Genomic DNA, 26,824 nt, shown 5'->3' with positions numbered 1-26,824 from the left:
CCTCCCCAGCGCTTAGAACAGTGCTTTGCACATAGTAAGCGCTTAATAAATGCCATCATCATTATTATTATAAGTGGCAGGGCCAGGATTAGAACCTATATCCTCTGATTCCCAAGTCCATGCTCCTTCCACTAAGCCACGCTGCTTCCCCACTCATGTCTGCTGTGTGGCCTTGGGCAAGTCATTTCACTTCTCTTAGCCTCAGTTACCTCATAAGGAAAATGGGGATTGAGACTGTGAGCCCCACAGGGGCCAGGGACTGTGTTCAACTTGTATCCACCCAGCGCTTAGTACAGTACCTGGCACACAGTAAGCACTTAACAATTATGATCGTTATTAATTCCAGCTCTGCCACTTGTCTGCTGTGTGACCTTAGGCGAGTCACTTAACCTCTCTGTCGCTTAGTTTCTCCTGTCTGCACAATGGGGAATTCAATACCTTTTCTCCCTCCTACTTAGACTGTGAGCCCCAGAGGGACCTAATTATCTACCCCAGTGTTTCATACCATACTTGACACACAGTAAGCCCTTAACAAACACTTTTTAAAATTATTATTGTATTCCCCGGGGGCTGCCACATGACCCAAAGCTGCTTTCCAAAGATCCAGAGAAGCCAGAAGCGAAGTGAAATCACTGAAATGTACTGCTTTAAACAACTAGCACACGCGTAATTGCCGGGGATATAATTAAGCAGCAATCTTCACATTCCAAATGAATGTCTTAAGGTTTGGAGTCAGCCCTTTTGGAATGAGTTTTGCTTTAGCAACTGTAGGACTGACGGGGAAGCAAGCAGATTTCCAACATATTAAATGCATGCTGTGTCTTCTGAACAGATAAGCTTCTCTTCCCAACTGGGCAGTCAAACCTGAGGAACTTGGTTTATAATAAACAACTTAAATCGAAATCTCACCTTTGTTAACTGGAGAAAAGAAAGGCTCTACAAAGGGATGGTGTAGTCAAAGAATGCAAGTGAATAGAGTACTAAACGATGTTCAAACTGGAAAATAATATGTAAAAATCAATATTAGCACTGGAATTAGGTTGGGTCTGTAACAAAGACAGGCTCAGATGGGAATTTGGAAATTAAAGTGGTCTAAATAAAGACTTCTTATCTCTCTGAGAATTCCAAGAAACAAGCTGTTTTAATGAATACAATGAAGACAGCTTTCTTCAGAGCAGAAAATGCAGAAGATGAGTGGGTGGAAAGGAAAGGTTAAGAATTAGAAGCAGAGGAATTTTCACTGAACAAGTCATAATGTTTTGTTCTTTTTTTTCCAAAACAAAAAGATTGGGAGTGTATACAGCCAATTGTGTGCCTTCCCGGGTGGAGAAAGGGCGAGACAAATCTTGAGCTGTGTCAACGGCAGCTGTTCATGTTAAAAAAGAAAAGAAGAGAAAAGAAAGGAATAGTCCTGTAGCCTGCTGGAATGAACCAAATAACCTATCTGGAGAAATCAGGTAAGAAGCTGAGTGGGTTTATTTTTTGCAATCAAGCCTATGAGCAGACCTAGACACGCAGTTCTTTCAGGATGAGTTTCTCCCGCTGAGCAAGCATGGACAACTGGTCAATTACTCAGGGCCTGCAATTCAGAGTCACAACACACACCAGTATGAGTCAAGCAGACGCTGGGCTATGCTGCTGCAGTTCGTCAGGGTGGAGAACACAAATAAATAATAATAATCATCATTATATTTGGTAAGCCCATGCTATGCGCCGAGCACTGTACTAAATGCTGGGCTAATAATAATAAGAACAATAGTAATTATTATTATTATTGCGGCATTTGTTAAGCACTTACTATGTGCCAGGCACTGTACTAAGAGCTGGGGTGGATACAAGCAAATAGGGTTGGACGCATTCCCTGTTCCACATTCATTCATTCAATTGTATTTATTGAGCGCTCACTGTGTGCACAGCACTGTACTAAGCGCTTGGGAAGTACAAGTTGGCAACATATAAAGACAGTCCCTACCCAACAACGGACTCACAGTGTAGAAGAGGGGAGACAGACAGCAAAACAAAACATGTAGACAGGTGTCAAGTTGTCAGAACAAATAGAATTAAAGCTAAATGCAAATCATTAACAAAATAAATAGAATAGCAAATATGTACAAGTAAAATAGAGTGATAAACATGGGGCTCACACTCAATCTCCTTTTTACAGATGAGGTAAATGAGGCACAGAGAAGTGAAGTGACTTGCCCAAGGTCACACAACAGCTACTCGGTGGAGCTAGGATTAGAACTCAGGCCCTTCTGACTCCCAGGCTCGTGCTATATCCACAGGTATTTATTTCCCATTTTACAGATGAGGAAAACGGACGCCCAGAGAAATCAAGTGACTTTCTCAAGGTCATTCAGCAGGCAAGTGGCAGAGCCAAGATTAGAGTCCAGGTCCCCTAGCTCCCATTCATTCATTCATTCATTCATTCAATCGTATTTATTGAGCACTTACTGTGTGCAGAGCACTGTACTAACCGCTTGGGAAGTACAAGTTGGCAACATATAGAGATGGTCCCGACCCAACAACGGGCTTACAGTCTAGAAGGGGGAGACAGACAACAAAACAAAACATGCAGACAGGTGTCAAAACCGTCAAACTCCCAGGCCTGTTTTCTTTCCTCTAGGCCACGCTGTTTCTCCAAAGGCATCAGTACAAGCGCTTAGTACAGTGCTCTGCACACAGTAAGCGCTCAATAAATACGACTGAATGAATCAGTATGGGTTCCAGAAACATGGACGTCGACCTTGCGGTCCGGTACCTTAGCCGGTGAAACAACCTAGGGTTGCTATGAGCGGTCAGGCCCTGGCCAGAATGGTCTCTATCTTTATATGACAGAGTGTTGGCTCTGAATAAACACACACCACAATCTTCCTCAGTTGGGGCTCTTAATTCTGAAGGCCCACAAGGTCCCCAACCTCGGGAGGAGGGGTGGTAGCAAGAAGATTCCCATGGGTGGCCTTAAATGATTCCCTGCCGCCCCCCAATACAATCGCAGAATGGAGGAGGATTGAGATGTATGTAGAGTATATCTGGGGAGGGATCTCCATGAACCCTTTGTAGTGGGTTGGAATTCTGTCGCAGCGACGTGCTGCGTCGCCTCTACCCAGAGTCAGGGACGCCCGCCCGCTCTGTCAGCGTGGTGCCAAGTGACTGATCGGATCTTCTCGCTGGGACAAGGAGAAGTGAGTATCTCCCTTGGGGAGGGAGCGCGAATGTCGGGGGATTTGAAAGGTAGCCCCTGGATGATTTGAAAAGTAGCCCTGGAGACTTGATGGCTGGGTGATTTGAAAGGTAGCCTCTGGAGACAACCAGTGTCTCCTTCCCAATCCCACCAGCTGGTAGAAGTTGGGGACTGTGCTGGCCCCTTAGGTTCATTCCTCGCCAATGGTAAGTGTTTGTGCGGTGGGATCTAGGTGCTTCACCATGTCCGCATAACTAAATAAGTGTATTCCTCCTGAAAGGGAAGCTGCAGATTGCCACAGATAATCAATCTTGCACGGCTCAGCCTTTCTGATCCCAGTGTCTCCCTCTGGCCAAGCCAATCCTCGAAGCCATTCCCACGCGACGGGTGACAGTTGCCCATCTCCTCTTTGGTGACAGCGAGGAAAAAGTTGACTGGGCTCCAGCTAGCAACTAAAGCAAGGTCAGACTGCTATTCATGAAACAGGCCTCCTTGATCAAGGGTATTGGTATTTATTAAGTACTTACTGTGTGCAGAACCCTGTATTAAGCATCCCTCCTTCTCCTCCAAGAGGCTTTCCCTAAGCCCTCATTTCCTTTTCTCCCATTCCCTTCTGCGTCACCCTGATTTGCTCCCTTTATCCACTGTCCCTCTCAGTCACAAAGCATTTCTGTATATATCTGTAAATTATTTATTTCTATTAATGCCTGTGTTCTCCTCTGGACTGTAAGCTCGCTGTGGTCAGGGATGGTGTCTGATATATTGTACTCTCCAAAATGTTTTGTACAGTGCTTTGGACACAATAAGCGCTCAATAAATATGATTGATTACAATAGAGTAAGTAGGTGTGATCCCGATTGGTCCATAATAATAATTATGGTACTTGTTAAGAACTTACTATGTGTGAACCACTGTTTTAAGGTCTGGGAAAGATATAAGGTAATCAGATTGGACACAGTCCCTGTCCCATTTGGGGCTCAAACTCTTAATCCCCATTTTACTGATGAGGTAACTGAGGCACAGAGAAGTGAAGTGACTTGCCCTAGGTCACATAGCAGACATGTTGCAGAGCCAGAATTAGAACCCAGGTCCTTCTGACTCCCAGGCTCGTGCTCTAGCCACTAAGCCATGCTGCTTCTCTTAACAATGATGATGGCATTTGTTAAGTGCTTACTATGTGCAAAGCACTGTTCTAAGCGCTGGGGGTATACAAGGTGATCACGTTGTGCCACGTGGGGCTCACAGTCTTAATCCCCATTTTCCAGATGAGGTAACTGAGGCTCAAAGAAGTGTCAAACACTATTTTAAGCACTGGGGATGATACAGGATGATCAGGTCAGACACAGTCTCTGTCCCATGGAGGACTCACAATCAGTCAATCAATCAATCGTATTTATTGAGCACATACTGTGTGCAGAGCACTGTACTAAGCACTTGGGAAGCACAAGTTGGCAACATATAGAGATAGTCCCTACCCAACAGTGGGCTCACAGTCTAGAAGAACTTAAGTAGGAGGGGCAACAAGTATTGAATCCCCAATACTCCCCAGATGAGGTAACAAGCACAGAGAAGCTAAGTAACTTGTCTGAGGTCACACAGAACACAATCGGTGGAGCCGAGATTAGAACCCAGGTCCTCTGACTCCCAGGCTCACGTCCTTTCCACTAAGCTATGTTGCTCCTCTATATTCACCTTCGGCACAGCTGTGCATATATTTCTCCAGTGTTTTATATAATTTAGAGAGTGAGCCCCTTGAGGACAGGGAATGTTGTCACTTGGTTTTATTTTTCCCAAGCACAGCACTGTGCACTGCACCTACAGGGCTCTCAGTAAGTGTTATTACTGCTACTTTAGAACGATATTTTGGAAAAATATATTTTTTATAAAAATACCAACCATCCAGAACCAGCTCAATCTTTTTGTATCCCTCTGCATGTTACCCACCTCTCAAAAATAACATTTATCGAGCAGCTCAGTGAATCACACAGTACCTCTCTTTTGATTTTTGCTACATCTCTCATTTGTAAAATTGAAACTATTCTCATCTTTATACTGTGTCCAATAACCAAGTAAATTAATTTAGCCCTCAAATAACTGGAATTTAACATCTTTCCTTCCCCTACCAAGAGAGCCCCTTCACCTCAGACTTCACACAGAAAAAGCTGAACCTTAAGGACATATCAAACCCAAAAGTATCATAATAGCAGCAGCAATTTGTTCTGAAGAAGTGTTTCTTCAATCTCTGACGAGATTCAGGATCCAAATCTAGTCAGCCTTGCCAAGAGCTTGCAAGCATGAAGTCACTTCCTATCACCTCCCAGGGAAGTCTACCTAAACAGTGGCTAGTGAAGACAAGCAAATTCATCCTCCTTCTCTTCCCGACTCGCTTTCTTTGCTCTCTCGCCAAAAGGAAAAAAACCTAAAGCAGTTATGAGAGAGAAAATCAGGGGTACAATTAGTTCCCCTATAACCTGGGGAGCATTCTTGCAGAGCTCCAATTAGGATAACTCACTCATCCTGTATCTGATGCCACACAACTGTTCTTCCATCGCATCATGCAGTACCTGGATGCTTCCTGTCGGGAGAACGTTCCCTATGTCTGCCGTCATGATCTATCAAAACACCTAGTGCAACCACGTGCCCTGGCAGAACTAACTGCATTCTAAAGATGAAGGATAAATGATCAGTCAAATCTGTCAGTCTCCTCTCACCCTGACTTTGAAGGGTATCTTCATGTGCTTGCTTTTTACCTAACCCCACACAGAAACAATGTTGCCACCCTGTAATTTTTCCTCAGTGTGAGAGGCCCGGGGGAAAAAAAGCCAGGATTAAATATGGCTACCAAGATCGTATGAAAACCTAGAGTGGGCTGCCCAACTGACCCATTAAGCTTTGCAAAAAAAATGAACCGAACACAGCAACAGATGTTGAAACTACCACAGATGTTGGTGAACATAACCATCGCTGGAAGCAACCCTCTTTAGGTAAAACGAAGAAAAAAGTTCACCCTGGAAAAGTGGGAGAGTGAATATGGATATTTCAAGGAATCACAGCTGTACCATGTGCATTCCCTCATGTGGGAGAGGGGCATTAAAAAATTAGAAAAGAGTCCTCTTCTTCAGAGAACAAGTTTGACCCCAGAAGACCCACCCTCTCTTTGAAATAGACAAAATTTAAAAAATGATCCTTTCTCGCTAGAAAGCTTAAAAGGAAAGGTCCCAACCACCTCTTAAAAGAACAACCCCAGAAAAAATAAGAGCGGCGGCTTACTCTTCCTGGCGCAAGTCACTGATGCTTCGGTCGAGGGAGATCATATCGCTCGCCACCATGTTAAATCCGAACTCCTTGATGCTGGCCTGGATGGAAACCTTGTAGTCTGGCCCCAAAACGTATGGCTTGGCTTCCTCCCCGGGTCCGCCCATGACACCTTGCGGCTCAGGTTCTTTGGGCTCGAAGTTCCCCAGTATTCCCGGCTGGAGGATGGGATCCCGGTAGCTCAGGGTCTGCGGCTTAAACGTGAGATACTGCCTCTGCATTATTTTCTGCTGGTTCTCATTCCCAGCTTGATACTCTTGTTCATTTTTGGCCTTGTTTTTCCTTCGGATCGACTCCAAGTCCACTTCTACTCCCTCCACATGAGGCCAAGGTACCACAGGTTTGAATCTGTCATTCCCCAGAGCTGGTCCATTTCCAGCTTTGTTAGGGCCTGGATTATTGTCATCTCTTTCTTCCTGTATGGGGGAGAGGAATGCCAGGGGAGGAAAAAACAAAAAACAAAAACATAAGTACATCATCTCAAGCCATCATGGCAGAATTTATGAAACTAATTTTCTTATACGAAAAGGCTCAGGCAATGATAAAGCGGCTTAAAGCCCGAACAAGAAAGAGGCTATTAATCAAAACCATTCCAGGGGAAGGCAGTCTTCAAGAGAAGAAAATACCAAGGAACAGACTCCTTGATTTCCCCTCTCCACTGAGGGAAAAGTTGTTCCTGGCTCCTCTTCAGAACAGCCCTAGGTCCTGTCCTCCTAGTGGATTTCACAAGTGGAAGGATTATTAACAGTTCCATCATCTTGGACTGAGCACCGCTGATTAAAAATGAAAACCGAATGGGTCAGGACTGACAGGATATGGCTTGAGCAATGGCCACCCCGGGACAAATACAACTTTCTTAGGCGACAAGTCAGTGTGGGGAAGCTGGGTTGGGTTTCATCCATCACTGGGTAGTCCTGGGGCCTGAGGAGGGAGATATAAAAACAGCACTCCAGGGGCCCAGTTCTATAGTTCCTACTGAGGTTTTGTCTGCGGGGCAGCTATAAAATATTTTATATAAATATAAATAAATATGAAATATTTTATATCAAATATAAAACTAAGAAACTGTAGACTGCTTAGTTGGAAGACTGGCTCAAACACTGCTAGCTTAGGCCCTTCAGGGGAGTGAGGTACAACAGGGGGGCAAGGTCCCTCTGCCTCTTAAACATCAAGTGGAGCAGTGTGACCTAACAAAAAGAGCCCAGACTTGGGAGTCAAAGGTCCTGGGTTCTAATCCCACCTCTGCCAATTGGGAACTATTGCACTATTTTGGGCAAGTCACTTAGCTTTTTTCTACCTCAGTTTCCTCATCAGTAACATGGGGATTAAATACCTGTTTACCCTCCTACTCAGACTGTGAGCCCTAAGTGGGATCGAGACGGCGTCTGACCTGATTAATTTATACCTACTCCTGTACTTAGAATAGAGCTTGACACATCATAAGCACTTAAAAAATGCCATAATATTTTTGAGTCCTGGTTGGAATGGAGTTGTCAACAGTGTCTTCTGTGGTTTCCTGATCCTCCTCTTCCTCCTCCATTGCCCAGACCGTTTCTCCTCCTGACCTTCCATCCGATGCTTCCCAGCTGTCAAAACCTTGCGGATCTGTTCATCACTGCGGTTTGACTTCAGGCTGGGGTTGGGCGAGCTCATTATGGGCAGGGAAGGTGTCCGCTAATTCAATTGTATTGTCCTCTCTCAAGCGCTAAGGGCAGTGCCTTGCACTTAATGAGTGCTCAATAAATACCACTGATTGATTTATTCTCTGGTGGCTAACATGAATTCCAAATTTGGAATTGCGGAATTCAATACAAATTGACCCTGAAAACGTTCAGAATCAGCTTCATCCCAGTGAACTGTACGGCCAATGAAAAGCATGGGGCTGGTGTGAGAGAATGCCAAGCTGGCAGAGAAAGCACCACAGGTGGCATCCAGCCAGGAACCCAGGTGTCCTGGTCGCAGCTCCACCCGCCCGCCCCAGCCTCACCTGTCCTCCGTGGCAGCTTTTTTTTTTTTTGCGTTACCTGTTTAGGCACTTACAATGTGTCAAGCACTGTTCTGACCGCTGAAGTAGATACAAATGAATTCAGATGGATACAGTCCCTATCCTACATGGGCTTCGCAGTCCAAGTAGGAGGGAGAACAGGACTACTGAGGCACAGAGAAGTTAAGTGGCTTGCCCAAGATTACATAGCAAGTATTTGGCCGAGGCAGGATTAGAAACCAGATCCTCTGACTCCCATGCCGGTGTTCTCTCCACTAGGCCGCCTCACCTGTGGCCACACCCATTTAGAGAGGGCTCTCCCTTGCTGTTTCATGGACTCAAAATCTGAGAACTCAATCAATCAATGGTGTTTATACAGTACTTGCTGAATGCAGAGCACTTTGCTAAACCTTTGTGAGGGTGCAACAGAGTATGTAGATACAATTCCTGCCCTCAAGGAACTTACAACCTCCCTTTCAATCTAGCAGGAGAAGCTAATCAATCAATCGATCATATTTATTGAGCACTTACTGTGTGCAGAGCACTGTACTAATAGCCTGGGAAAGTATAATGATTTGTTTTGTTGTCTGTCTCCCCCATTCTAGACTGTGAGTCTGTTGTTGGGTAGGGACCATCTCTATATGTTGCAAATTTGTGCTTCCCAAGCGCTTAGTACAGTGCACTGAGCACAGTAAGCGCTCAATAAATATGATTGAATGAATGAATAATATAACAGAATTGGTAGATAAATTCCCTACCCACAAGGAGTTTTGAAGGAACATGGTTTTAAATATTAATAACAATAATAAAGTAAGCAATTATTATTATTATTATTATTATTATTATTATTATTATTATGTGCCAAGCACAGTACTAAGTGCTGAGGTACATGCAAGATAATCAGCTTGGACACATTCCCAGTTCCAAAGGGGGCTCACAATCTAGGAGGGAGAACAGGTTTTTAATTTCCATTCAGAGATGAGAAAGCTGAGGCACAAGGAAGCTAAGTGACCCAAGGTCACAAAGCAGATAAGTGGGAGAGTCGAGATTAGAATCCGGGTCCTCTGACACCCAAGCCCAAGCTCTTCCCACTAGGCCATGCTAGTTTAAAATTCTTTTAGTTACTAATGAGCTCAGGACAGTCGCTGCTAGTGACTTGCCTCTAAGGAGTAGAGGAGGCAAAATGTGACAGGAGACTGTTTCTAGTGGGTGGGAATAATAATAATAATGGCATTTATTAAGCGCTTACTATGTGCAAAGCACTGTTCTGAGCGCTGGAAATCTGGGGAGAGGGGTGGTTTGCCCCCACCATACTTATAACCTTGAATTTGTAGTGGACTTTTTACTTTTCTAAAACGGCTTTTCCTCTTATTCACCTCATTTTATTTTCACACCATCCCCAAGAAGCAGGGAGGTGCAAGTGTTATTAGCGTCATTTTACAGAGGAGGCAATTCAGACCCAATGAGGTCCAGTGACTTGCCCTAGGTCACACAGCAGATCTGGAACTGGAACAAAGTAGAGAAGCAGCATTGCCTTGTGGAAAGCACAAAGTCCTGGGAGTCACAGGACCTGGATTTGAATCCCGGCTCTGCCAACTGTCTGCTGTGTGACCTTGGGTAGGTCACTTAACTTTCCTGTGCCTCAGTTTCCACATCTGTAAAATGCTAGACCATGCTCCATCCTGCTGGCACCCACAAACTGGGGTGAGATTTGCCCATCTGACTTGAGACGCTCCCTCAGAAAAGTAACTCCACTCCCTTTCCTCCATTCGGAGCATACCAAGAAACCTAATGCTCTTGACAAAATATTTTGGTAGGGCTTGAGTCATAAGGAGTTTGTCAACACAGCTGGCTTGGCCCTGTTTGAGAAGGCTCCGCTCAGGAAATCTGGGTAAGGAGGGACGCTAATGAAACTGGCAGGGCTGAGCTCCACCTGCCCACAGCTGATGTAAAGAAAAAGAATCTCTCTCCGCTGGCCTGGCAGCTCAGGTCTGTTAATAGTCAGGCTTCTGGAGGGGCTGGGAGTCTGAGCTACAAGCATCAGCCTGCTTGTTAGGAGTACGAAAAGTTGTCTGGAGAAGAGTGATGATGAGGGAATTACGACTCTCTTTTCTCTACAGATGCGTTAAAAAAATCAGTTTGAGATTTTCTTGGAGGTAGTTAAGCATTCTAAAGTCTCTGCTCAAGGTCATAAGGGAGGAGAAGAGAGAGAAGAAACAGACTTATGTGTGAATATCCAGATTCATGTGGCGAATGTAGGTCTAGGGGGGATGCTAAACGAAAAGTCTGTTTCCCCCTGACGTAGGGATACAGTGAGGGGAAGCTTGCCTGTGACAATCTGGGCTGGAGGCAAAATTTTCTTTTGAAAGATTCTCCATTTTCCCACACGTTCACAGCCAATGTGTACCTTGAAGGAAACCAAGTCATGCTACTTGCTTAGGAGCCAAACTTTATTAAAGAAGGGTTGACGGGTCAAAAAAAAATAGACTCTGTTCGCCAAGCATGACCTAGTGGATAGACCACTGGCCTGAGAGTCAGAAGGGCCTGAGTACTAATCCTAGCTCCACTTCTCTGCTGTGTGACCTTGGGCAAGTCACTTCACCTCTCTGTGCCTCAGTTACCTCATCTGTAAAATGGGGATTAAGACTGTGGGCCCCATGTGGGACATGGACTATGTCCAACCTGATTAAGCTTGGATCTATTACAGCGCTGAGAACAGTGCCTGGCACATAGAAAGTACTTAATAAATACCATAAAAAATGTTGTCTTTGCAAGTTTCTTTCCTAAACTAAACTCAAACCAAACCAGGTGGGGTTATTCTGCCAAGGTGCATGGGTTTTTAAAGGAGCAACAGGACTGCAGAATGGTTTCCAAAAATGGTCCTTCGTGGTTAAGTACTGCTGTCTAATGAGATTTAGGGCAGTAAGCAGGAAGCCAAGGTGCTACACAGAAGCCGGACTGAGACCACAAATAAAGCTGCAGTTACCTGTCATGAATCGGGGAATGAATTATTCAGCTTTTTTTTATTATTATTATAAACAGCCACCGCTGTCTAATATAGCTTCCATGTCCTCTAGCTTATAACCTTGGTTTGGTATAATTTATGCAAGATCCTCCAGTTATCTGATCCCGGGCATTAATAAAAAATGGGAATGAAGAGCACTTTCATTGACAAACCAGTAAGCCCAGGAGGGCAGAAGTTTGGGTGGAATCCTAAAGCTGTGGGGGGAGGAGGGGTGGGCGGGGGTGGAGCTGGAAATCAATCAATGGTATTTACTGAGCGCTTACTGTGTGCAGAGCACTGGATTAAGCGCTTGGGAGGGTAAAATATAACGGAGATCGAAGACACATTCCGGCCCACAAGGGGTTTACAGTCTAGAGGGGGAAGGCCGGCAGGCAAGGTCTGGGTAAGTTGCAGGTTACCATGCAAAGGTGGGGGTAGGGTGTGTGTGTGGTAAGAAGGGAAGTTAAGGATGAAGACATGGACTTCTTTGTACTGGGATACGTCTATAATAATAATAATTATTATTATGGTATTTGTTAAGTGCTTACTATGTGCCAGGAACTGTTCTAAGAGCTGGGGTAGATATAAGGTAATCAGGTTGTCCCACGTGGGGCTCACAGTCTTAATCCTCATTTTACAGATGAGGGAACTGAGGCACAGAGAAGATAAGTTACCCCACATTCCCAGTTCATTCATTCATTCAATCGTATTTATTGAGCGCTTACTGTGTGCAGAGCACTGTACTAAGCGCTTGGGAAGTACAAGTTGGCAACATATAGAGACGGTCCCTACCCAACAGTGGGCTCACAGTCTAGAAGACACTGATCCAGGGCCTCCAACTAGGTGGCCACAACCAGTTACAAAGTCCAACCAGTTCTGTGATCTAGGTCAGAACTTAAGGGTCTTAGTAAAACTGAGGAAGAGGAAGCCCATAAGGAACAACTCTCTGTTTCTTTCAAGCAAAGGAGATGCTGAAAACTGCTTTTACATGGCTGGGGGCGGGGAGGGGGGAAGTATTGCTTAGTAGCAGTAGTAATGGTATTTACTGAGCACCTTCTGAGGGCAGAGTACTGTACTAAACGTTTGGGAAATACAACCGAAGCACAGAATGCATTCCCTGCCCGCGACGAGCTTACACTCAAATGGACATGACCATCCAACTGAAAAATGCAGAATGAACAACGAGTATGTTGTGCCCAGCTTTGCTGCAGGTTTTGGCCAGGCCAGGCTGAGACTATGTCCCCTGAAATATTGGAGGCATATTGTATTTACTCTCATAAAAGAGCCCACCACTTAATTCTCCCCCAACTCCGATTTTTGAGGATGAAATAAAAGATCATTTTTGTTAGCAGTGACAGTGACATAAGCTGGGCTAGGAAGAAGAGGAAGTCAGAATGAGATAATCAATCAATCATATTTATTGAGTGCTTACTGAGTGCAGAGCACTGTACTAAGCGCTTGGGAAGTACAGAGATATAGATTTGGGCCTGGGGGCTGCTTTCAATTATGGAGTAGGAAGGGGTAAAGAGAGGGTTAATTCACAGAGTGTCTATTTTACGCGGCACTTGGAGAATAATAATGATTGCATTTGTTAAGCGCTTACTATGTGCAAAGCACTGTTCTAAGCACTGAGGAGGATACAAGGTGATCAGGTTGTCCCACGTGGGGCTCACAGTCTTAATCCCCATTTTACAGATGAGGTAACTGAGGCACAGAGAAGTTAAGTGACTTGCCCAAAGTCACACAGCAGACAAGAGGCAGAGCCGGGATTAGACCCATGACCTCTGACTGACTCCCAAGCCAATGCTCTTTCCACTGAGCCACGCTGCTTCCCTACTCCCTGCTTAGAGAATGCAATAGAAGATACATAGTCACAAGCCCCTCATATCTTTCTCTTCTTTCTCCCCTATCTCTTGCTCCTGATTGCTAAGATTAATTATTACATGACCCCTAGAAATAGCCCCTTGCAAAACTTATGCCAAAAAAGTGGGGCAATTATGCAAGTAAATATGGTATTTCTGTTGGCAGAGACTCCCCCCCACCACAACCCCAGGCAATCTCCCATCTTCAATTCTTCTACTCGGTGGAACTTATTTCCTGAAAGCCACCCGTAGAGCAAAGAGCAAGGAAAAAAAAATGAATGCAGGCACGGGAATAATGATGTTAATCCATTAAGAGAACATGCTTGAGTTTAAATTCACTCAGATAAATAAGAAAAATCCATTAAGAGGAAGAGAGATGAAAGTTATTAATAGAGGTCAAACCTCAAGAAAAATGCAGTTTATAAAGTCAAAGCTCATTGTCAGAGGTGAGTTTGAAATGAACACTTTCTTTTGCAGGGAATGCTAGAAGGGCAAAATGAGAACGATCTAATAATAGTAATTGTGGTATTTGTTTAGTACTTACTTTGTGCCATTCATTCATTCAATCATATTTATTGAGCGCTTACTGTGTGCAGAGCACTGTACTAAGCGCTTGGAAAGCACAAGCTGGCAACATATCGAGACGCCCCTACCCAGCAACGGGCTCACAGTCTGCAAGCACTGGGGATGATACAAGCAAATCCCGTTGAACACAGCCTCATCCCCATTTTACAGATGAGGTAACTGAGGCCCAGAGAAGTGAAGGTGTCTCTCATCCAAGTATTAACCAGGCCGGACCCTGATTAGCTTCAGAGATCAGAGGAGCTCAGGCACGTTCAACTACGGCATGAGCTAGCAGAGTGTCTTGGGGATGGAAGAGAAGCCTTGAACTCACCTCCTCTGTTCCCAGTTTCTCCATCGCCCCACCCCTTTAGACTGTTCGCTCGTAATGGGCAGAGAATGTATCCGTTTTATTGTACTCTCCTAAGTGCTTAGTATAGTGTTCTGCACACAGTGAGCACTCAGTAAATGCGACTGACTTACCCCAATAAAATGTGTTTTGTGCAAGCGCTTAGTACAGTGCTCTGCACACAGTAAGCACTTAATAAATACGATTGATGATGATGATGAAGCGACTCACCCAAAGTCACAAAGCAGACAAATGGCAGAGCTGGGATTAGAAGCCATGACCTTCTGAATTCCAGGCTCCTGCTCTATCTGCTACGCCATCTATTTAATAATAACATGAGTTTAAACTCTCCGACTGACTCGGGCCAAAAATCTACCTGCCCCGAGGCCCATCCTTCTTTCTTCCTCTTATCCCACAGGATTTCGACATGCTTCTGCTGCCTCATGTCTATAGGGAACCTGTGACAGCTGGCTTTTACCGGTAAGAGTTTCCAGACCACTACCAGATTCTGTGTACTTTGGACCACATGCACCTGCCACCTCCAAAGATAAATGAGCTTAGGTCAACTTTCCATGACCTGTTATTTCAGCAGCTCCTTTTCTTCAGCCCCATCACAGACACATTCTGTATTGGATGCTGTGCATTGCTGGAACTTTTTATTCTCTCTAATCGGGACCGAAAAACAGGAAACATCATGGTTTAGTAAAAAGACTACATCAATCGCTTAGTACAGTGCTCTGCATAGAGTAAGCGCTCAATAAATATGATTGAATGAATGAATGAATGACTGGGAGTGAGAGGACCTGGGTTCAAATACTAACTGCCAGCTTTGTGACCTAGGGCAAGTCACTTAACTTCTCAGTGCCTCAGTTACCTCATTGGTAAAATGGGGATTGAATACCTGTTTTCCCTCCTACTTGGACTTTAAGCCTCATGAAGGACAGGGACTGCGCCCCACTTGATTGACTTCTATCTATCCCAGTTCTTAGAAAAATGTTTGACACATAATAAGTGCTTAACAAATACCATATAAAAAAGGGCAGGGACTGCTCTGTAGAGTCTCTGTTTGGTAAAGCGAGTCCTTCCTTCGGCGACATCACACCAGTTCATACGGCAAGAAATATCTGACTTTTAGAGCTCTCAAAATCAGCTATCCATAAAGAAGTCTCAGTTATACACACATTTTAAGAGGATCTCACACAGGTTAAGTATTTAGGCTTCACCGCTTCTTATCAGGAGACAAATTTACTTGAGTCAAACCTCAGTGTGAGCTTTTGAATAGGGAGAAAAAAAAATCACAGATCAATCAATACGGAGCACTGCACTAACTGCTTGGGAGAGTACAACAGAATTAACAGACGTGATCCCTTTCCTAATGGATCTTACAATCTAGGTGGGGAAACTGACACTAAGATAAATTACAGATGTTTCTGTACAGATTACATACATAATGCTTTGGGAGGATTGTGTGTGCTCACTACAAGCCAGGCTGAACACTTCGATTCTCTAATGCCAACCTACTCACCGCTGTACCTCAATCTTGTCTATCTCGCTATTGACCCCTAGACCACATCTTTTCTCAGGCCTGGAATTCCCTCCCCCTTCACTCTCCCCACGTTCAAAACTCTCCTAAAATCACATCTCCTCAAGATGGCATCCCAGAAGGTGTCATCCCAGACTAAGCTCTTTTTTTCCCCCTATGTCTGCATCAACTATGCTCGTGGCTGTGCATCCCCTTACGCACTTGGATACACAACACAGCCCCAAAGAACTTACGTATACATTCTAATTTGTTAAAAGTCATTCAAATTATAAATATAGTTTATTTATATTAAATGTCTTTCTCCCTCTCTAAGCTTCAAACATGCTGTGGGCAGGGAATGTGCCTACCTACTCTATTGTATTGTACTTTCCCAGGCACTTATTACAGTACACTGCACTTAGTAAGCACTCAATAAATTCCCTTGCATGGTTCTTTGATTGAAGTGAATATTAAAGTTATAAGTATAATTTTATATTTCCTCGGCCTGTAATTTATTTTAATGATTTTCTCCTCCTGTAATAATAATAATGGCATTTGTTAAGCACTTACTATGTGTGAAGCACTGTTCTAAGCACTGAAATAAAACACTGTTCTAAGCGCTGGGGGGATACAGGGTGATCAGGTTGTTCCACATGGGGCTCACAGTCTTAATCCCCATTTTAAAGATGAGGGAACTGAGGCACAGAGAAGCTAAGTGACTTGCCCAAAGTCACACAGCTGACAGTTGGCGGAGCCAGGATTTGAACCCACATCCTCTGACTCCAAAGCCCGGGCTCTTTCCACTGAGCCATGCTGCTTCTCTAAAGCTCCTTGTGAGCAGGGATCATGTCTATCAACTCTATTATATGATACTTTTCCAAGCACTAAATACAGTGCTCTTTACACAGTAAACCTTAATAAAAACCACTGATTGATTGATACTTAAGGGCTAATGTGGTACAGAAATCCTGAAAAGGCAAACTTAACTCCTGCTCAAGATCTTGCTAATAAACTGCTGATTTTCACCACAGGTATTAAGACGAAATAAGGTCATCGAAGTCTGAGGCCAAAAAAAAAAAAAAGATAAAAAGCTTTCAATTTTCAACATTCCAATTTAAAGCGGAACTGGGAAAATATTTAAATAGGTTTGTGTAAAAAAAGTCCTTCCCAGTAGGATCACCAGGATCATAAGTTTCTAGTGGAAGAATGTTTAACGAGCAGCTGCCGTTAACTTTACTAAAGCTCAAGCCAATGGCTTCCTTGAATACATGAGAATTTCTGTAGATTATTACAAAACTGGAAAGATTTACCATCAGCAGCAAATACCCAATGATGCGGCCAACAAAAAGAACATTTAGTTGCCTGCCATCTATTGTTGGTTTTCCAGCACTGCAATGGAAATTAACTTAGGTCACCTCATAATTTGTTACTGATATTTCTGAAGACAAGAGGAAAGACAGAAGATAATCGATCTGTTAGAACTTTTCTACGAAAGCTATAGCTGTAAATCCTTTCCATGACTGCAAATTCCCTGTTAGGCTGTGAACCCCTTTAGGGTAAGGATCATTTCTTCTTACTGTTGTACTCTCCCATGTGCTTAGTAATGTGTCTATTGTTATACTGTAATAATAATAATGGCATTTGTTAAGCAATTATTATTATTATTATTATTATTATTACTATGTGCCAAGCACTGTTCTAAGCTCTGGGGTAGATACAAGGTAATCAGGTTGTCCCACATGGGGCTCACAGTCTTAATCCCCATTTTACAGATGAGGTAACTGAGGCACAGAGAAGTCAAGTGACTTGCCCCAAGTCACACGGTAGACAAGTGGCGGAGCCGGGATTAGAACCCACGACCTCTGACTACCAAGCCTGGGCTCTTTCCACTGAGCCACGCTGCTCTTAGTACCATGCTCTGCACAGAGTAAGTGCTCAATAAGTACGATTGAATGACTACAGTGTTCTGCACAGAATAGGCACTCAGCAAGTAGTACTGTTGGCTGATTTGGCATTCTCTATGTGTACCTGGTATTCAAGGGAAATGATCAACTTGTACTTCCCAAGTGCTTAGTACAGTGCTCTGCACACAGTAAGCGCTCAATAAACACGATTGAATTAATGAATGAATGATTAATCTAACAAAGGTATTTATTGAGGTGCTTACTGCATGCAGAGCACTGAACTAAGCGCTTGGGAGGGTCCAGTGCAATGGAGTTGGTAGATGTGATCCCGGCTCACAAGGAACTTTCATTTACAGGGAGTTTGCAGAAAGAGATAAGTTCTCATTGTCCCTAGGGAGTTAATGAATTTGTGATCTTGGAAAGCAGCACAAACGTTCTGCCTTCGCTTCATCTACAGAAGGAAGATCACACAACAATGTTTTAAAGCTTTTAGTGTACCCTGGGAGTCAATCAATCAATCGTATTTATTGAGCGCTTACTGTGTGCAGAGCACTGTACCTAGGTCAGAGGACCTAGGTTCTCATGCTGGCTCCATTTGTCCGCTGTGTGACCTTGGGCAAATCACTTTTCTGTGCCTCAGTTCCCTCATCTGTAAAATGGGGATCAAATACCTGTCCCTCCTACTTACAACGTGAGCTCCAAGTGGGATCTGATTACCTTGTATCTACCCCAGAGCTTAGTACAATGCTTGGCACATGGTTAAGTGTTTAACAAATACTGTTAGTATTATTATTATTACCACAAAGAACTCTATAGTGCCAGGCATAGGGAGAACTGAGAGGGGTATCAAGGAAAAAAACCTTGTGGACTATACTCAGGAGGCACTTTCAGGGTACAGTACCAACCAATTAAGAGGGACTCACGAAAAAGCAAACCAATCAATGGTATTTATTAAGTGCTTACTATGTGCCCGGCACTGTTCTAAGCACTGGGGTAGATACACGCTGATCAGGTGGGACACAGTCCACATCCCACTTAGGGCTCACAGTATTAATCCCCGTTTTACAGATGAGGTAACAGGCACAGAGCAGTTACGTGACTTGCCCAAAGTCACACAGCAGACAAGTGGCAGAGCTGGGATTAGAACCCAGGTCCTTCTGACTCCAACTGCCCATGTTATGACCACTAGGCCGTGCTTCTTTTCATGGGAGAGTACAATAGAGTAGACACACCACCAGGCTTCAGAGGGTTTACAATCTAGAGAAACTGGTCTTTTAAAAGGCATAAAATAAAATCTCAAAATAAAGCCAGACTAAGTGGCAGTTTAGCTCCTCCTCTAGACTGTAAGATTTTTTTTTTAATAGTACTTGTTAAGCGCTTATTATCTGGTAGGCATTATACTAAGTGCTGGGGTAGATACACAAGATTATCAAGTTGGTGACAGTCCCTGTCCCACATGAGACTTACAGTCTAAGCAGGCAGGAGGAAGTTTTAATTTCCATTTTACAAATGAGGTAACAGGCACAGGGGGCAAGGTCACAAGGCAGATCATTCCGGGCGGGGATTGTGCCTACCAACTTTACTGAATTGTACTTTCCCAAGTGCTTGGTACAGTGTTCAGCTCCCAGTAAGCGCTCAATAAATGCCACAGATAGACTGATAAAAGTTTGCTATCCAGTATGCTGGAGAAATTGGAGGTGTTGGTTGGTCAGGATTTCCACTTAGCTATGAGATAGGACCTCGCTTGATTAGAGGTGAGGAAGGGGTAGGGTTCACACAGTCAAGCACAGAACGAGTGACAGTTTCAAAATTAGGAATAAAGTCCCTACTGAGGCCACAGTGGGGAGAGGGTGTTCACTGGTAAGGTGAACACTTCTTAGAGAAGCAGCGTGGCTCAGTGGAAAGAGCACAAGCTTCGGAGTCAGAGGTCATGGGTTCAAATCCCGGCTCTGTGGGATTTGGGCAAGTCACTTAACTTCTCTGTGCCTCAGTTACCTCATCTGTAAAATGGGGATTAGGACTGTGGGACAACCTGATCACCTTGTAACCTCCCCAGTGCTTAGAACAGTGCTTTGCACATAGTAAGCGCTTGATAAATACCATTAAAAAAAATCAAAAACACTGACTTGGGCAAACTGTGGCATTTGTTCTAAGCACCGTAATAAGTACTGGTGTACATACAAGATGGGCAGATAGGTCACAGTCTCTGTTCCACATGGGGCTCACAGTCTCAATAGAACAGATTCCCCACAATTTTACATGTGAGGAACCTGAGGCACAGAGAAGTTAAGTGACAGGAAGCAGTATGGCCTAGTGGATAGAGCAGGGCCTGGGAGTTAGAAGATCCTGGGAGCTAATCCCAGCTCCACTGCCTGTCTGCTGTGCGATAATGGGCAAGTCACTGTGCCTGCTACATCATCTGTAAAATGGGATTAGCTCCATGTGAGACATGGGCTGTGTTCCAACCTGATTACCTTGTATTTACTCCGGTGCTGAGAACAGTGCCTGGCATAGAGTGAGCGCTTAAGAAATACCAGGAAAAAAAAATTGCCTAAGGTCATACAGCAGACAAGAGGCAGAGCTGGGACTGGAACTCAGGTCTTCTGACTCCCGGTCCCAAGTTTTTTCCATTCGGCCACACTGCTTTCCCGATATCATGATGGTGATATTATAATCCTTAAATATTTATTTATGTTTAGGGAAGTATTAGGCTGCAAAGGACGGGTTCTTTACATTCCTGGAAATCTGCTGGTGGCCACTCTAAAGCTTTCTCCCGATACTGAGACTGAATTTTCATGCAACGTTCTCTCCCAATATGGCTACCAAATTTTGGGGCTGCTTTTTTCTTACCAGCTCTCTCACTTTGAGATAAACTATACTAGACAGTTTATCTAGGTTTAAACACTTCCCTTCTTCCCTTCTTCTTACAAGCTCAATCTTCTCCCAATCTCAACCTTCTCCTCAACTTGACTTGAATAGTAATGATGGTATTTGTTAAGTGATTACTTTGTGTTAAGCACTGTTCTAAGCGCTGGAGTAAATACAAGGTAATTGGGTTGGACACACTCCCTGTTCCACATGGGACTCACAGTCTCAATCCCCATTTTACAGATGAGGGACCTGAGGCCCAGAGATGTTTATGCAAGTTGGAAAAGAAAACAGTAGTTACACATATACTTATAAAAAAAAAAAATCCCCAATTCAAAATATTTTATGAGTATTTATTTTCATTACTATTTTAACAACTTTAAAAACATATTTGCTGATCCCTTGTTTTGCATCTTGGGAATTAATTAATGCACTTTACAATTATTCCTGTGGAAAACTAGACTTGGTTTAGCACTCTTTGGCTTTAGTCCTCTTTTCATGGAACCAATTAAGAGCCTTAACTAGGGTAGAACGGCATTGGCCTTTAGAGTCAATGTGAACCGGCAGGACATTCTGTCTTAATTAAAATTCCATAAGTAAATTTCAACGGATGTTCTCCTAAGACTTGCTAAATTAACAACCCAACAAGCACTACTTTTGGTCCCCAGAATGAATCCTCTTAGGGACTAGTACTGGAAAAGGGAGGGCATGGGAAGAGAAGTAATAGGGAATAGCAAGAGAGGGAGGGTGTAAATTGCATTTAAAATTTAAAACCAGATCTGTGAAGCTGATTTTCTCCATGAATAATTCATTTACGCTCATCTATCATGTATGCATATGGATAGGTGATGGCTACATTTTGAAATTAATAGTTTGGGAGGGGAGTGTTGGAGGGGAGGAGGCTCTGAATAAATGCAGTTGGTTAATAAAAAAAAAATTAACACTACCATTTCCATCTGGAGATTACAATGAGAACATTGACAGGCTTCCCAAATCCTCCTGAAGTTGTATAGGACACAGGAAATCCTGGCACTCCTGGCTTTATCAGGGTTGGTGATGACAGGAAAATTGGAGAAGGAAAAATTTTTATAGAGTGACAGCAGATTGGGGTCAAAGATGACCTGAGGGTGTATTCTGTAACCTCCTTTTTAAAACTTGAAAAAGCTACCTTCTATTATCCCTTTAGGGGAAAAGTATGAGAGGACAGCAATTCCACATGAACCATTACTACTCTTTGCAGCTAGAAATGCAAAAAAAGTCTTTTGAACTGTTGCTTCCTTGATTCGCCCTAAAGCCTGCCTTTCATAGCAATCAATCACATTTATTGAGCGCTTACTATGTGCAGATCACTGTACTAACTGCTTGGGAGAGTACTAAATAACAGAATTGGTAGACATGTTCCCTGCTTACAATAAGGAGCTCAGACTGCAAAGGAAGGCAACATTGGGATGACCGGAAGCACGCAGGGCATGAAAATCATTTTCTCTGGCAACTTGAAAAATTGCCTTAAAAATAGTCAGTTTTAAATTCAGCCATGGGAACAGATTAATTTGGAGAGCTGGGGCAAGAACAGTGAAGAGAGAGGAGGAGGGGGAAGCTCAGGGCTTAACACTGGGGCAGGGTGATCTAAGCAGCTTAGTCTACAAGAAATCAGGAGACCTGGGTTTTGCCTGAGGCCTGCTGAGTGACCTTGGGCAAGTCACTTCAACCCTCAGGACTACTCATCTATAAAATGGGAACAATAACGCTTGCCTCTCAGGGACGTTGTGGGGATTGGATGAGATAACTGATGTGAGAGGGTTTGGCAAAACTGGAAGTGCTATACAATAAAACAAACAGTGTGCCCTACTGTCAAGAGTATGGGACTGGGACTTCGAGAACCTGGGTTCTAATCCCAGCTCCACCTCTTATCTGCTGCATGATCTTGACCAAGTTACTTAACCTCTCTGTGCCTCAGGTAGATCATCTGTAAAATTGGGATTAAATCCTAATCCCTTTGAGCTCCATGTGGGACAGAGACTGTGTCCAACCTGATTAACTTGTATCTACCTCAGTGCTTAGAACAGTGCTTGGCACACAGTAAGCGCTTAACAAGTACCAATGAGGGGAGGGAGTGGAGGACCCAACAGTTAAGGCAAAAGAGGGAGGGAATGTGGTTTGGTAAAGTTGAGATTTAATTTAAATGCTACCTTTGGGTAAAATCTAAACATAATGGGGCTTTTCTCTAGAAGCAAGGATCTACAGTCACCTGTAATTTCGACAAAAATGTCTCTTCATCATCTGTATCTTCAATTTATTTATTTATATTAATGTCTGTCTCCACTTCTAGACTATAAGCTCATTGTGGGCAGGGAATGTGTCTCTTTATTGCTATACTGTACTCTTCCAAGAGCTTAGCACAGTACTCTACACACAGTAAGCACTCAATATGTACGACTGACTGACCACCCCAGCCTACAGTTCTCCAATTTCCTGCTTCTTCAGGTATTTTCAGTGAGACACAGTCAGTTCCCTGCAGCATAAAGTTACCCAACTCTGATAGATCAAGATCAAAGATAATATAATAAAAATGGCATTTATTAAGCGCTTACTATGTGCAAAGCACTGTTCTTATCTGTGTTGGGACAACCATTCTTTTTTTAGATCTTTACATCGGTTTGACTAGCTCAGCTGGGTTTTATCTGAACTGGAGCCCACAATTTTAACCTTTCTTTTCTCTTAACAAAGACCTATTTCAGCCCAGAATTTTAACCTTACTTTTCCCTTAACAAAGGCCCATTTCATCTTCCATCGTGTAAGTGAAATTAATCGGGTGGGGGAGGGGGTGGGAAAAGAAAGCCCATGGCAGAAGACTTATCCATAAGTGTAAAAGCCGATTTTCTAGGACGTGTGTGGATGTTCACTAGAGTAGGGGGCAGAATTAAGTGCTTGGATGTCAAGATACTGCTTTAATATTTTAGAAGTACTGAACATAATGCAGGAAGCTTTCCTTATTCAATCTTTCTCAGAAACTAAGCAGATTTACTGTGCAGCATAGAAAGAGATTATATTGTATTTTAGAACATTAAAAATATATAACACAGCTCACTTAAAGATGGCTTTCAATTCTTTACTGTTCCCATCTATTATTATTAACCATCTCCTTCTAGACATTAGGATCACATCTCTAATTTTATTGCGGCAATTCTCTTGGCACTTATCTTGCACTTTTCTGCCTCGAACACTTTACAAACTATTAGAGGGATCATTTCACTCTCCAGTAAATTTCTGCCACTTTGAGGGGAGTGGAACGCAACCGCTGTTTAGCCACCCGATCAATTAGCTGAGGGGAGCGGGAGAGAGCGCTCAGACCAATTCAATCAGCCAGATTCTTTCAGCCCTCTCCCACAACCCCGCTGAGCTGAAGCACTCTTGTAACGAGCGACGGACGGTTCTGGTTCAGATTCTCCTCAGGAGAAACTGCATTATTCCTCGAGGCCCAGATTTTTTCTGTCTTTCTGCCTAGAAGATCAACTGGAAACATACAGTAGGATCATTAAGTGAGGTTCCGAAGGAATAGGTCACAGCAGTCACCACTTCTTCTATATTACTCTATTTATTTTATTAGTGATGTGTATATATCTATAATTCTATCTATTTTAATGGTATTGACACTTGTCTACTTGTTCTGTTTTGCTATCTCCCCCGTCCAGACTGTGAGCCCGTTGTTGGGTAGGGACTGTCTCTATATGTTGCCTAGTTATACTTTCCAAGCTCTTAGTACAGTGCTCTGCACACAGTAAGCACTCAATAAATATGACTGAATGAATGAATGATCTACCTGGAATATTTTAGTGTCTCTGGCATCTGTAGGTCTCAGGCCAGCCCTGTTTAACTTGAGGAATGTGACAGGGTCACAGCAGCCTTGGGCTTTTGGGGTCCTTGGGGGCTGTGAAATACCTACAGGCCCGACCCACTCAGGTCTGGCAGGGGACCTCTCCTGGCTTGTGGAGACGGAGGAGGCCCGAACAAGAGAGTCCCATTAAAATTAGCAGCCTTTGGAAACCACCCATCTTGCCCACCCCCTAAACTGAGAGAGCTCAGTGAAAGAAAGATATCTAAGGTCCCCTCAAAGGATCTTCATCCTTTACTGTGCAGAGACCAGTTTTTCCGATTCCTTCAAGGTAGGTCAGTGTGGGGTTGGTTGTGGGGGTCAAATATTACCCTCAGGGACTACCATATTCATCAGTGGACCCTCAAGTCCAAGAAGCCAACTACTGAAGGAGGGCTCTTGCCTGAAGTGAATCATACACCTTTACGGGTCTCTCACCACAATGCAAGGGAAACAGTGTGGCACCGTGGAAAGTGCACAGGCCTGGGACTCGTAGCATCTGGGCTCCAATCCTGACACCACCACCTGCCTGCTGTGCGACCTTGGGCAAGCCATTTTACTTCTCTGTGCCCCAGTTTCCTCATCTCTGAAATGGGGGGTTCAATATCTGTTCTCCCTTGTATTTAGCTGGTGAGCCCCATGTAGGACAGAGACTGTGTTTGACTTGGTTATATTGTATCTACCCCAGTGCTTACTAGTACTTGGAATATAGTAAATGGCATTAAAAAAATTCGAATGAAGAGGTGAGGGCCCTGAATCACTGGAATGGATCAAGATATTCAGGAATCTGGGGCTCTTCTCTCAGGGTTCATACAAGAGACAGATGGGAAACAGACAGAGAGACTCAGTGGCTTTCTTAATCATAGACTCGTCCAACCAGGAGACTTCCATTAGGTGTCACGGAGGATGACTGACTCAAAACCTCGTCCTGATCCGAGATCAGGAGCAAAATCCTTCCTCAGCCTCTGAAAGAGTCTGGAGTTACCAAGTCTTGTGGAGTTTCCTGAGCCAAACTGGGCTATTTCTGAAGAGGAAGGATTTTGCCTCTTAAGGTTTGAAAAAGGAAAACAAACCACCAAGACCACACACGCTTGTGAACGACTGTATTTCTACCAATCCCCATTTTACAAATGAGGGAACTGAGGCCCAGGGAAGTGAAGTGACCAGCCCAAGGTCACACAGCAGACAAGTGGTGGAGCTGCCTATCAACCTTCGCATGAAGGAAAAACTCCTCACTACTGGCTTCAAAGCTGTCCATCCTGTTGCCCCCTCGTACTTCACCTCCCTTCTCTCCTTCTACAGCCCAGCCCGCCCACTCCGCTCCTCTGCCGCTAACCTCCTCACTGTGTCTCGTTCTCACCTGTCCTGCCGTCGACCCCAGCCCACATCCTACCTCTGGCCTGGAATGCCCTCCCTCCTCACATCTGCCAAACTAGCTCTCTTCCCCACTTCAAAGCCCTACTGAGAGCTCACCTCCTCCAGTAGGCCTTCCCAGACTGAGCTCCCCTTTTCCTCTGCTCCTCCTCCCCTCCCCATAGCCCCGACTCCCTCTCTCTGCTCTACCCCCTTCCCCACCCCACAGCACTTGTGTATATTTGTACATAATTATTATTCTATTTTTTATTAATGATGTTTATACACCTATAATTCTATTTATTTTGATGTTACTGATGTCTGTCTACTTGTTTTGTTTTGCTGTCTGCCTTCCCCTTCTAGACTGTGAGCTTGTTGTTGGGGAGGCATTGTCTCTATCTGTTGCCGAATTGTACTTTCCAAGCTCTTAGTGCAGTGCTCTGCACACAGTAAGCGCTCAATAAATACAACTGAATGAATAATAATAATAATAATAGTACTTATTAAATGCTTACTATGTGCCTAGCACTGTTCTAAGCGCTGGATGAATGAATGGGATTAGAATCCAGGTCTTTCTAACTTCCAGGCCCGTGCTCTATTAGGCCACGCTGTTTCTCATACTTGTCACAGGGAAGTAAATTGCCCGGGTCACACAGCAAATAAGTGACAGAACTGGGATTAGAGTCCAGACATGCTGAATCCATTAGGCCTGAGAGTTTTAAGCAATGATATAACACCAGAGTCCACCAACCTAGCTGTCAGAGCTTCCACAGTCCCTGCAGAACAATTCTGGGGGCTCTTGCAGAAAGACCCAGTCATTAATTCTACTGTCACCCCTAAATTCCCCAGACCCTGTCCCCCCTCCCCAGTAACCTTCCCACGTCAGGCAGGGACACAATGAAAGGAAGAGCTACATTGCTTCACCAGAATAGACAAGATTTACTGTGCTGTTATAAGCCAATTACTTCAGAGAAGGAACAGACTTGTTTCTTACCAGAGTCTCTGACACTGGGAGCCATGTACGAGTCTACAGGTCAAAGTAATTTG

General features: G+C 44.0%; 1 protein-coding gene across 2 annotated transcripts in view; it reads right to left on the bottom strand.

Moving 5' to 3' along the window:
* The window catches only part of GALNT7 (polypeptide N-acetylgalactosaminyltransferase 7), a 139,606-nt gene that overhangs the window by 59,513 nt on the left and 53,269 nt on the right, over window positions 1–26,824 (bottom strand). For both annotated transcript variants that reach the window (XM_038755164.1, XM_038755163.1), the window contains exon 2: window positions 6,455–6,915. In XM_038755164.1, the coding sequence (XP_038611092.1) occupies window positions 6,455–6,915 (461 nt within the window). The remainder of the gene's footprint in view (window positions 1–6,454; window positions 6,916–26,824) is intronic.

This window comes from Tachyglossus aculeatus, chromosome 12 (assembly GCF_015852505.1).
Source record: "Tachyglossus aculeatus isolate mTacAcu1 chromosome 12, mTacAcu1.pri, whole genome shotgun sequence".
In the NCBI taxonomy this organism is placed as follows: Eukaryota; Metazoa; Chordata; class Mammalia; order Monotremata; family Tachyglossidae; genus Tachyglossus; species Tachyglossus aculeatus.
This window is presented reverse-complemented; position numbering and strand designations above follow the sequence as displayed.